The 12286-nt window shown below is 43.8% G+C and overlaps 1 protein-coding gene across 6 annotated transcripts in view; it reads left to right on the top strand.

The window, feature by feature from the left end:
* LOC140906245 (uncharacterized) overlaps positions 1 to 12286 on the top strand; it is a 106743-nt gene that overhangs the window by 35462 nt on the left and 58995 nt on the right. For all 6 annotated transcript variants that reach the window (XM_073329827.2, XM_073329829.2, XM_073329828.2 and 3 more), the window contains exon 8: positions 623 to 848. In XM_073329827.2, coding sequence (XP_073185928.2) covers positions 623 to 848 — 226 coding nt within the window. The remainder of the gene's footprint in view (positions 1 to 622; positions 849 to 12286) is intronic.

Here is a 12286-nt window from a genome sequence, read left to right on the forward strand (position 1 = left end):
GAGGGGAGGGAAGAAACCACAGTGTTTGAGAGAGATGAGATTTGCTCATGTGCCTAGGTTGTTAAGCTATGACCAAGCCTGGAAGTCATGTGGATTTGTCAAACATTGCAGCAAGTAAATAACAGTATTAGCAGGGGCAACGATCCTACCAGGGTAAGAACGGATGATACCTAAGTTCCAAGGCTGGAAGGGACCATGGTGATCATCTAATCTGACCTCCTGTATAACACAGGCCATAAACTACCCTAAAATAATTCCTAAAGCAGACCTCTTAGAAAAACATCCAGTCTTGATTTAAATGTTACCAGTGATGGAGAATCCAACATGAGCCTGGCTAAATTGTTCCAGTAGTTAGTTACCCTCATGATTAAAGTAGGTGGTTGTATTGCTGTATGTTGTAAGTGAAATGTTTGAGGGTGGTGGTGACTTCAAAAATACCAGAAGTAGGATACAACCCTCTAGTTCTGATTTGATCTCTGGTGGAGTAATTTTGGGAGCGTGGTAGGTAATTCAACTTCCATCAGTCAGAATAGCTGCTTATGCAAATTGAAAGCTTAAGTTAAATGTTGCCAGGTGACTGCTTCATAATTCTGCCTTTTTTTTTTTTTAAAATAAAATAAAGAGAACAGATTGAAAAGTTGCAGAAAGATACAAAAATGCCAAAGACCTACATTGCAGTGGTGGGGAACACCGGGGCAGGGAAAAGCAGCTTGTTAAATGCCTTGCTGGATGAGGAAGCCGTGCTGCCTACATCTGCCATGAGAGCCTGCACTGCTGTGGTGGTGGAGATCTCCAAAACCGGTGGGAAGAGTCTATATGAAGCAGATGTGGAGTTTCTTTCTAAAGAAGTAGGTAGCAAAGATAAATCTAAATATCCCTAAAATGGCTAAATTCTGCCAGCAGAATGGTTGTATGACGACATTGGGAGCCTATGGTGTTAGGGTAAAGGGGTTAAAGAAGAGTAATTTCTTTCCTGTGGAGTGCAGATGCATTTTGTGTTGGCACGCAACATTTCATGGGCAAAATCTGAAATCTATGACGTGTCTGTCTGTTTCTCTCGCTCCCTGTCTCCTCATGGATGTGTCCTCTAACTTTGAATCCTGAAACCCATTAATCTAAGTTGTATTGTCTTGCTCCCAGCCTCCATCCTTTATGGGTTTCACTACACTCCTGAGTGAATGTTCCAGTTTGCAGAGACCCTTTAAAGCCAATCTGCAAAACTAACGGGCATGTTCTTCATTGCATGGGCAGGTTAGCAACTTGTCACGCAATCTTTTCAATGCCGTTTGAACAGTTTTACTATCATCTGAATGCTATTCATCAGAAAATATTGGGTACCCTTCTAGATCTTTGGGGTTGTATTATAATTTGTAGGGGTTTCATAGAGTCCAAGGCCAAAAAGGATCATCTAGTCTGACCTCCTGTATGACACAGGCCATAAAATTTCCACAAAAATTCCTAGAGCGTATCTTTAAGAGAAACATCCAGCCTTGACTTAAAAATGATCAGTGATGGAAAATGCACTATGACCATTGGTAAATTTGTTCCAGTGGTTACTCACTGTTATAAATGTATGTCTTATTTTTGGTTAGAAGTTAATAGGTTTCTAAACAGAGAAGTAACATAACTAAATATAATGAGATAAAAATCTCTCTGGCCTTGTTCCAAAGAGATGTTAAGGCTTGTGGGGTCTGTGATGATGGTAATTTGACCTTTTAGTTGGATGGTACTTTTAAGATTTACTGTGCCAGGGTTTGAAAATTCCACTTGTCCTTGGTGAGCTTGAAGTTTTTCCCAGGCAAGTGCCATTAGCCTCTTCCTAATATAAGCTTAGACTTGCATTTAATTTAAAAAAATGGTTTTGGGTGCCTTAATTGTTGGGTGCCCATTTGAAAGAGCCTGATCTTCAGAAATTGCTCCCCTGTGAAAATCAGACCCTTTGAAAAATGTCTCAAGTTTTGTGCACACAATCACGGCCTAAGTTTCTTCTTCGAGTGGTCTCACCCTTAGAATGTTTGAATGGTGAGGGGAGAGACTGGGGGAGCTTGTGAGCACTCCAGGAGGTACAGCTAGGAAAAATTCCACTGTCTGAGCATACCCAATAGGTGCATCCCATGAGTGTGAATATGCAGAGCCCATCTTGAAAAACTTAGGTTACAGGTAAGTAAACTTAATTTCTTCTTCAAATGCTGGTCTCTGTGTATTCCGCTGTGAGTACATGTGTGCTCCATGTGTCTGAGACAGGAGAATTCTTGCAAGTAATGTACATTGGTCTGCATCTGTGCTCCTGCTGTCCTCATGCTCTGCACCAAAATCATAAGTGGTGGGGTGGAGCAATTGCCTCTCCAGTTTCTTCATCAATTTTATCTTCAGTGTAGCTATACTAATAGAACTATTAATACTAGTTAGTGGTTAGATAGCGTCCCCACCATGGGGAACCTTCCCAGCTTTCTGGTATTGAAATCAGATTATATCCAGAATACTGGGCTTTAAAAGCTGCGTCTCCTGTCCCTCCTCTTTTCTTGACAGTGATGACCATCAGCATTGTCTGCACTTGCCTCAGGGAGGCTCATCTCTTCACCAAGTGCCGTATCTGTTGTCTGCCCCAGCTGGACCTGTCAGGTGTGGGAATTCTAACTTCCTGGGGAAGGCTATAAGGCCCCAGTCAGACCCAGACTGGAGGAACCTCCCTGTACATTGGCCAGAGTCATCAAGTAGCGCGTCTCCTAGCATGAGGCCTGACGCAAGTGTGAGGAAGATCATACTTATGGACCCTCCATTAGGGTCCATTTGCTCAGGAAAGCAGGGGACACTCTCATAAGCACAAAAGCAGACCACTCTGAAGAGGATGATCCTCCCTTCCCCCCCCAACTCCATCCAAGTCAGGCAAGTCTTCATCCTCAGGTCCCGAAGACTTAGCATGTCTTGAGTCCCAGGGCCACAATATAAAGATGCAGAGGAACAAGGTTCTGCTGATACTAGACTCTGCACTGGCAGCATTGCCATCGGCAGGTACCATCTGTAGGGGAGCCCTAGGCACGCCTAGCAGTATGAACCAAAGGTGGTGAAGCAAAGTAGGCTTTGTCAGAATAGTAACATCAGGGTATCAGCTAACCAGGTAAACATGTTCCTGACTGGAGAGGATGGTACAGGAACACGCAGGCCCCTCATAAAGATAAGGATGGGATGACAGAATAACAGACGAGGATGTTTTGTTCAAACTAGGAGGTACAAGTGTTACCCGCACGCTCTAGGACACCCCACGTTTACCTTTTGGTGGGCTCAAGGGTTAATTTAGGCACCCCCACCCTAACCCAGTTCCTAGGCTCAAGGCCACCCATACCCAATTCCTAGGGTTCAGGGTGTAATCTTCTGTGGGTTTTGTGGGGTTTTTTACCAATGAAAGAGCCTTACACAGTAATATCCTTAACCTCTATTTATTAACAGTTACTACAACAGAATACAAATACTAAGCATACAATGCTCGCCACTCCCAATAAATCAGACTAACTTTTCCTGGTGGCCAGTCAGGATCAGGTCATCCGGGGACTCCAGTTTCTGCAAGGTGTCATCGGCAGAGTGCTGAGGTCTGGCAGCTCTGAGCTTGGGCTGTGTCCTGGAGTTGGTTCCCAAAGAATTTCCTTTTGGACCCCAGTTTATATAGTGAAACTTGAGTCCTGCTTAGCTGTGCCGTAACCAATCATTTTAAACTGAAGTCCTACAAAACAGTATTTTTCACCAATCCTAGCCCATTATGAAACAATTCTTTAACCAATCAGACCCCAGCGCCTTAGTTGATTTTAATCTTGCAAGATTAGTTACGCAACAGACAGAAGAATTAAAGAATCAGACAGAGACCCTACAGATAAACAATAGAGAAGTAGGGATCATAAAGGCAAAACAATAAATAAATGTAGATTTCACAGTCACAACTAGTGAGAAGTGGTTCCTTGCCAGATAGGGTGACCAGACAGGAAGTGTGAAAAATCGGGATGGGGTAGGGGGGTAATAGGAACCTATATAAGAAAAAGACCCAAAAATCGGGACTGTCCCTATAAAATTGGGACATCTGGTCACCCTATTGCCAGACAGATGCTATCAAACAAAGTTTTCTTTAAATATCTTCAAGTTTCAGAGTGAAGTGAGCTGTAGCTCACGAAAGCTTATGCTCACATAAATTGGTTAGTCTCTAAAGTGCCACAAGTACTCCTCCTTTTTTTTTAAATATCTTAAGATCTGTTCCTTTATCTGGTGGTGGTGGGTACTCTTGGGACAGGATCGCCACCTTAACAGCCCAATATTACATTGTTTTGATGGAATGTAGATGGAATGTGAGGATGTGACTTTCTGCTTCTTAGTTCTTGTTGTGGGCATATGTGTTGAGCCAGGGCACCTTTGTCACTGAACCAAGTCTGTGGTCTGTCTTCATGATTAACGTAGAGGTCTTCTGAATCTGCAAGCTACTCTGGTGCAGCTAATCCTGGAGTGCCACAAACAGCATAGGAGCAGCACAGACACCCAGCAGCATTAACACCACCTTTGAGGTCGAAAGGCAGAGAACCACCAGTACTGACAAAGAGCACCCATCGAGAACCTCAGCCACCGGCAGTAATGATCCAACCCCATATGGATCCGCCAACTCAGAGCCTTCCTACGTCAGCTCTCTTGGTGTGGGTGGACAGAACCGCACACACCGCGGGTAGAGCAGAAGGACTCCACTCCCGGGGATGTCTTTGTTTTCCTGGATCTGCAGTCTCCTCTGTTGCCAGGAGCAGCCATTACCAGAGAGATCTTGACCCCACCTGGAGACGTGAGCTATGGGACCCTATCCAGTCTACCACCTACAGCTTTCCTTTGATAGGATCAACTGCACCATTGATTGTCAGACCTGACCTTGTTATTGGGGGAGTCAAATCTACTGGAGGAACTGTCATTGCCTCATTGATGGAGAACAATCCAAACAGGAGATCAAGAGCTTCCTGGAACCAAACTCCCCCACCCAAACCAGGACATCCCCCCCTTTGGGACTGGTGGTACCCCCTATGTCTTGGGGACCTCTGCAACCCACCTTCAAACCTTTCTTCTGGCTCTGTTGGGTCCATGGGACCCAATGCACACAACACCCAACGTCTGTGTAATCTAATAAGGAGTCAGATCACCCCTCCGCTCCAAGAGAACAACGAGAACTTCCTTCTGAGCCTACAGAAGAGGAAGAGTATGGTTCTGCTGGTCTGACAAGGGTATCTTCTGTGGTTAGATGTTCAGCTGTGTGTGTGTATTCTCCCTGTGTGCTGCCCCAGCTCTGTGAAGACAGCCGGCACAGCAGACCTCGAGCAAACCACTCAATGACCAGAAGATCCGAAGGTGCCAGGCCAGGTTTATTGCCGACAAAGCATGGTAATAGCACCTGGCAGACTCTACAAGGATACTAAGACATGTATGCCTGTGACAATGAATGCAGCCCAGTGGATAGCGGGACTTTCCTTTCCCCCTCGGCTGGACCAAGACACACACTCCGAGAGATACCTCTTTAGACCCTGACACAAACAAGTTACGTACTGCTCCTCTGACATAGTTACTGCCCCCACACAGGGCTAGTTATTACCCAGCTCCTCGTACATGTTGGTTTGATCAAAACATCTCTATTCATCACCCTGTCATCCTGACCTTATCTTATTGGAGGGGTCAGTGTGTTCCTGTTATCCTTTGGGAATGTTTTTGTACCGTCCTTGATATCAGGGATGTTCTGGTACCACTTGAAATCGGGATGCCTGAGTGCTCTGTGCTTAGCTCTTCTTAGGAGTGTGCGTTTCTGCAATATCGGCCCTGTGCGTGCCAGATTCTGTGAGCTTGCACACAGGCAGAGCCTGATCTTTGCTTACAGCCTGACTTGTGCTAACTTTGCTTTATATCAGCAAAGCTTGGCCCATGGCTTTAGCTCAGGCCTTCGATATGAGCGCTTATATCTCAGGCTCTCTTCCTACATCATCTTCCTCTTCTCTGAATGAGGCAGATGCTCCAGCTTCGCCATCCTCTCCAGGTGACCACAAGCAATTCCAGGAACTGCTACAGAGTTTTGCCCAAGTGCTCCACGTCTCCTGACGAGATCCAGGAAGCTCAACATAAGCTTTTGGACATCCTAAAACCCACGGGATCCAACTGGATAGCACACCCAGGGAACACAGTCATACTGGAATTGGCAAGAGCAATTTGGCATACGACAGTAATCTGTGTCCTTCCCCCAAGAGGGCTGAGAAGTGTTCCTTTATGCTTGCAAAAGGGGCAGAGATTTTATTTACCCATCCTGCACTAAACTCTGGTTGTTCAGGATGTCACTGAAAGATCTAGGCAGCAACACCCAAGAGCCACCACCAAGAGCCTGGTACTGACCAGGAGGCCAAACATCTGGATCTGTTAGAGAGGAAGGTGTTTAAATCTACTAACCTCCAATTTAGAATATTGGACTAAGTATGATTTTTCTAAATTATTCAGAGTTCCTAGATTTTAAGGACAAACTATCCTAGCAGGACAGGGCTAAATTTCTGGCCCTTATCGGTGAAGACACACTGGTGGCCAAATCTTTTTTTAAAATATATATATATATTCACCCTGAAGAGGAAATACCATTAATAACCATACATATAGAGGCCTATGCCTCAACCATTTTACCATCAGTGTTCTTATGAACTGCCTCATAAAAGACAGAGAAGGCCCAAAGGCATGGTACCCTGCACCCTCCACTTAACCACATCAGCCCAACCGCACCTCCTGGCCGAAAGATACTTTTGACAAAATGTTCAGGAGTTGTGAACCAAAGTTGATGCCATCTCTACCCAATTCCCAGGTCTCCTTTGGTAGCTGCCTAGCACTCTTCTGCCTCCCACCCCTGCCCCACAGCTGGAGGGCAGTAACAACAAACAAGTGGGTGCAGGATATAATCCATTTCAGTTATACAATCAAGCTTCTCTCCTCCTCCTCCAAAACCTCCTTCCCCTTCCCTTTTCAGGGACCACTCTTACGAGGAGATACTCTCTCTCCTCCAACGGGGACCAATAGTGCAGGTACTTCTTCAGCATTGGGAAGAGGTTTATGTGTGAAATATTTCCTCATTCACAAAAAGAAGGCAGTATGGAGACCCAGTCTCGACCTGTGACAACTCAATGTTTTTATTCACAAACTAAAATTCCACATGGTTATATTGGTATTGATAATACCAATCCGGGAAAAGAACTCATGATTCATAGCTCTTGATAAAACATAAAATAATCACTGATAAATGTTTCAAATGAGACACACACTAGTGGAGTGGTAAATAATTAAGTGGACAGGTCACTGATACAGTATGATGTGGATTGCTTGATTCAGTGGTGAACAGCATTTTCACTCAGTGGGAACCCCCACTTGGGACTCTTTCACCTCCCGGGAAAACAAGAAATGCAACACTTGCTGCTCCAGGGGTGACACACTCTTCCTACTCCATTGGACACCACTTGAACTATTCATTCTGCTGCTACCTTGGTTCTTTGGAAAATTCAGCCAGACAGAGCCTGAGTCATCTTCATTGAGGCCAAAGGACCCAAACAGTTCTGGTTTATAAGCCTCCTAAAAACGTCAGCACGTCCTCTCATCAGCATTCAACCCTCCCAGATTGTCTGACTCAAGAGAATGGCAGGCTCAGGCATCCCAACTCAGGTGCCTTTCACCCCATGGCTTCGTATTTGGATGGGCCTGGAATGTGGAACGTTCCTATTCTGAGGCTGAGCAAGTCATTCTCGAGAACAGCAGTGTGATGCTGGCAGACCAGGTGCCAGCTTATGCCCAGGTCTCACTGAACACTGACAAAAGCATAGCTGGAACCAGTCTGGCTTACCTCTGTGTTTGTGTTGTTGTGAAATAGATGTTAAGTCGACAGGAAGAATGTGTTTTAGTGTTTAGACCTGATGAAATGCTTGTAGGATGCTGCATGTATTGATCTCACTTAACCTCTGTTAGCCCATGGTATAAAGTTATATTGAGAGTTTGCATTTGCAGTTGAGTTACTCACCAAACAGCAAAGAAGCATTCATTAATGTAAAGTGCTTGTTCTGCACACAAGAAGGTCCATTGAGGGTAAATGAGCCATTGTGAAACAACAAAGGACAGACTTTATTGATTGCTTCCCTGCCCCCCATGGTCCCCCCTACCCATAAAGAGAGGCTTGCACTTGGACACTCTGCCATCAGTTTGAACTCTGGAGGAAGAAAATAAAAATGCCCGACCAGAAGGAACTGTAGCTCTGTGTGGCTTGAACTTTTGAAGGGCAAAGATTTCTAAACATAAGCAGGGGATCCTCAAGCTGCATAGCTTGCCTTAGGGGACATATGGATCTGGCATATACAGCAGTTACAATCACCTTTTGGAACCTAAGATTGTAACTCATTTGAGTATGTATATCTGCTTTAACCTTGCAAATAACTCTTGTTTCTTTTTCTTCATTAATAAATCTTTAGTTTATTACACGATTGACTACAAGTTTTGTCTTTGAGTGCGCATGGGTACAATTGACCCGGGATAAGTGACTTGCCCTTGGGGACTGGGAGTAACCTGAATATTGTGATTTTTGGTGTAAAGGACCATCTGTCACAAAGGCAGGCTTGCCTGGGTTCAAGATAGACCAGAGTGCCCAAGTGGGCTGTCTGTGACTCCAGGGAAAGGCTGGTATAGTCATTGAGGAGTTCACACTTGTTACTTGGTTGGTGAAATCTAATTATAGAACCATCAATCAATCTGGGGCTTGTGCCCTGCTCCTTGACAGTCTGCCCGAGGTTGGCACTCGTGCTCTTGACCCACTTGAGACAGCTTGACAAGCAGAAAAGATTCTATCAGAAAAATGTTAGCTGTCTAAGTGGAAGCACTTCTCCCTCGGGACCAGCAGAATCATATATCTGCAGATACAGCGGATATTCTTGCAGTCTCCCTCCTTACCCACAAGGTTGGTCTTTCCCTTAGCTTGATACAGGTTTACCTGGTGGCAAGCAACTTTTATAAAAAACCAGCAGATAGCTACTTTATTTTTATTCACACAGTAACTTCTGGATTCCTAGATGGATTAACCAGAACCTTTCTGCAAGTAACAAAATCAACTTTTCACTGGAACCTCAACTTAGTACTTTTTGCATTCACTAAGCCAGCTTTTGACCCCTTTGCTACATGTTCAGTGTCTTACCTATCAACGAACATTATCTTGTTGCTATCACCTTGGACAGAAGGGCAGGTGAGCTTGTGGCCCTAATGACAGACCCACCTTATACAATTTTCCATAAAGACGCACAGTCTTGCTACAGCTGCACCTGAAATTCATCCCTAAGGCAGTTTCAGAAGTTCACGTAAACCAGACAGTCCACTCATGGTGTTCTTTCCGAAGCCTCCTGCCTCCATTGAAGAGAAAAGGGCTTCGTTCCTTGATGTGACGAGGCCAATGCACATCTACCTGCAGCGAACAGAACAGATCAGAGAGTCATCTTGATTGTTTGTTGCTATAGCAGAACGAGTCTGAGGACAAGATATTTCCTCCCAGACAATCTCTAGATGGATTTCTGGCTGCATCCTGCTTTATCATTTGGCACATCTTCCTCCCCTACATGCAGTATGGGCTCACTGGTACCAGAGCACAAGCAGCCTCGGTAGCATCGCTTCAGAAGGTACCCCCACTTGATATTTGCAAGGCAGCAATATGGAGTTCTGTGCATATGTTCACAAGGCATTACCCACTGAACTAAGACTCCTCCACTGACTTATCCTTTGGGACTGTGGTTCTACAAGCAGCTATATCACCTGCATCTTTGCATCACCTCCTCCGAGTATTGCTTGTCAGTCACCCATAGTGAATTACACATAGGGATCAGCATGTGAAGAAGAAAGGGAAGTCACTACCCTTTTGTAACTAGAACTTTTCCAAAATGCCTGGTCCTTTTCTGTATGCCACTACCTTGCTTCCTTCCCTTGTGCTTTGGATCATAAGGTTCGCAGTAGAGAAGAAACTGGAGAGGCATTTGGTCCACCCTGCCTCTCAATCTCGATACGGAACACAAGGAGAGCAAGGATGCAGGCATGGACCAGTGGATGCTACTTGCAAGAATTTGCTGGTCTCAAGCATGTGGAGTGCATGCATACCCACAGGAGAATACAGATAGGGACCACACATCTCAAAGGACTTCAGTTACCTTATGGTAAATAACTTCCCTTTATATCACTTATGGTTGACAAGATAGCCTTCCAAACTTGATTTGAGAGTAAACTGATGCAGTTGTGTTTGTTGTTTTTTGCAGATAGACTGCTCTGTTGCCTTTGCTACTGCTACTTTTTAGTTCTTCCAAGATGCAGCAGAGCGACTAGCTTTTGTCATTGTCTGCTATTTAGACCTCTGTGGGGAGCAGTGAAATGGAGAGGAGTCTGAGTTCACTCCGCTGCTGTTTGGCAAGGCTATGAGTGGCAGTGGTGGCAGACATTGGAGCTTTTCAGAGGAAGGAGGCTCCAAAAACAGAGGCCGAGTGAGGGATAAAGTACAGATTTTATTTAGATTTACATCTCTACCCTAGCCCCTCGCTATCGAGCTGACATTCTGGATTACTAGTTACTACTTCCCATCCCCAAATCCTGAAGACTTTCAGCTCTCCATTCAACCTCCCTTGCACCCTTCTCTCTACCTTCCATAATACCTGCTGAGGGCACTGTTAAATGGCTTTCTTTTCTGTGTATAGCGTATAGTATTTTCTCTTGTCTCCTTTTATTCCACTTGATTTCAATGGGTCCTTCTCTGTATATTGTATCAGGTTTAGCTTCCTTTTATCATTTTCAGTCATTTCAGCTGCTGTTCAGATCTTCCTCCACTGCCTCCGGAGCAGAAATCTATTTAGACTGGTTACCTAAGTGGTACTTGAAAGGCTGGATTCATCCTTGGTGCAGTGTTGGATTTGTTTAAGTTAATGTCGGAGATGAATTCATCCTGCAAGGTGGATAAAAATCAGTGACTTAAAAAAATAATTAAAAATCTAATTTTATTGAATCAGATTTTTCAATTTTTTGTTTATTTAAATTGTTGGTTTTTCTCTTCTTAGCAATAAACCTGTTTAAAATGAAATCTGAATTTAGTACAAAATATGTGAAGGGCAACATTTCTTATAATCTCTTAAAATCTACTGGCTTAACCAAGAGATGTTCAAGAGAGTCATACAAAAAGTGGAAACTAGGTCAAATTATTAAGCATGAATATATAAAAAAAAAAAAAAAACCCCAAGCATGTAGCAACAAAATTAGAAAGGCCAAGACCCAAAATGAGATTAAACTAGCTGAGGATATAAAGGGTAACAAGAAAACGTTTTACAAATACATTAGGAGCAAAAGGAAGACCAGACCGAGGACAGGCTAGGTCCATTGCTCAACAAGTAGGGAACGATAATGGAAAACACAGCAATGGCTGAAATGTTAACTGCCGTTTTTGTTTCGGTATTCACATGGTAAACATTGATTGGGTAGAATCTGAGGCTAAAATAGGGGAAGAGCAAGTTAAAGAATTAATTAGATAAGTTAGATGTCTTCAAGGTGTCAGGGCCTGACCAAAATGCATCCCAGGTACTTAAGGAAATTGCTGAAAAGATCTCTGAGCCATTAGCAATTATCTTTGAGAATTCATGGACAGCTGGAGAGATCCCAGAGGACTGGGAAAGGGCAAATATAGAGTAGAATTTGAGTTATAAACCCCTCAGGAATTGAGGTAGTTAGTGACTCTGAAATGTTCGGTTTCAGAGTAACAGCTGTGTTAGTCTGTATTCGCAAAAAGAAAAGGAGTACTTGTGGCACCTTAGAGACTAACCAATTTATTTGAGCATGAGCTTTCGTGAGCTACAGCTCACTTCTCTGACAAAACATTATGGTTCTTTCAAAAGTTTACAACTGAACATTGACTTAATACAGCTTTGAAACTTTACTTTGCGGAAGAAAAATACTGCTTTCCTTTTGTTTTTTGTTTTTTAGTAGTTTACGTTTAACACGGCCCTGTACTGTATTTGTTTTTTTGGGCGGGGGTCTCTGTTGCTTCCTGATTATTTACTTCAGGTTCCAAATGAGGTGTGTGGTTGACTGGTCAGTTTGTAACTCTGGTGTTCGTAGGTAATACAGTAGAACCAGTAGTTATCTATTATAAAGGGAAATAAGGATAATCCAGGGAATCATAGACCAGTCAGCTTAATTTCCGTACCCAGAAAGATAATGGAGCAAATAACCAATCAGTTTGTAAGCACCTAGCAGA

This window comes from Lepidochelys kempii, chromosome 2 (genome assembly GCF_965140285.1).
Source record: "Lepidochelys kempii isolate rLepKem1 chromosome 2, rLepKem1.hap1, whole genome shotgun sequence".
Lineage (NCBI taxonomy): Eukaryota > Metazoa > Chordata > Testudines > Cheloniidae > Lepidochelys > Lepidochelys kempii.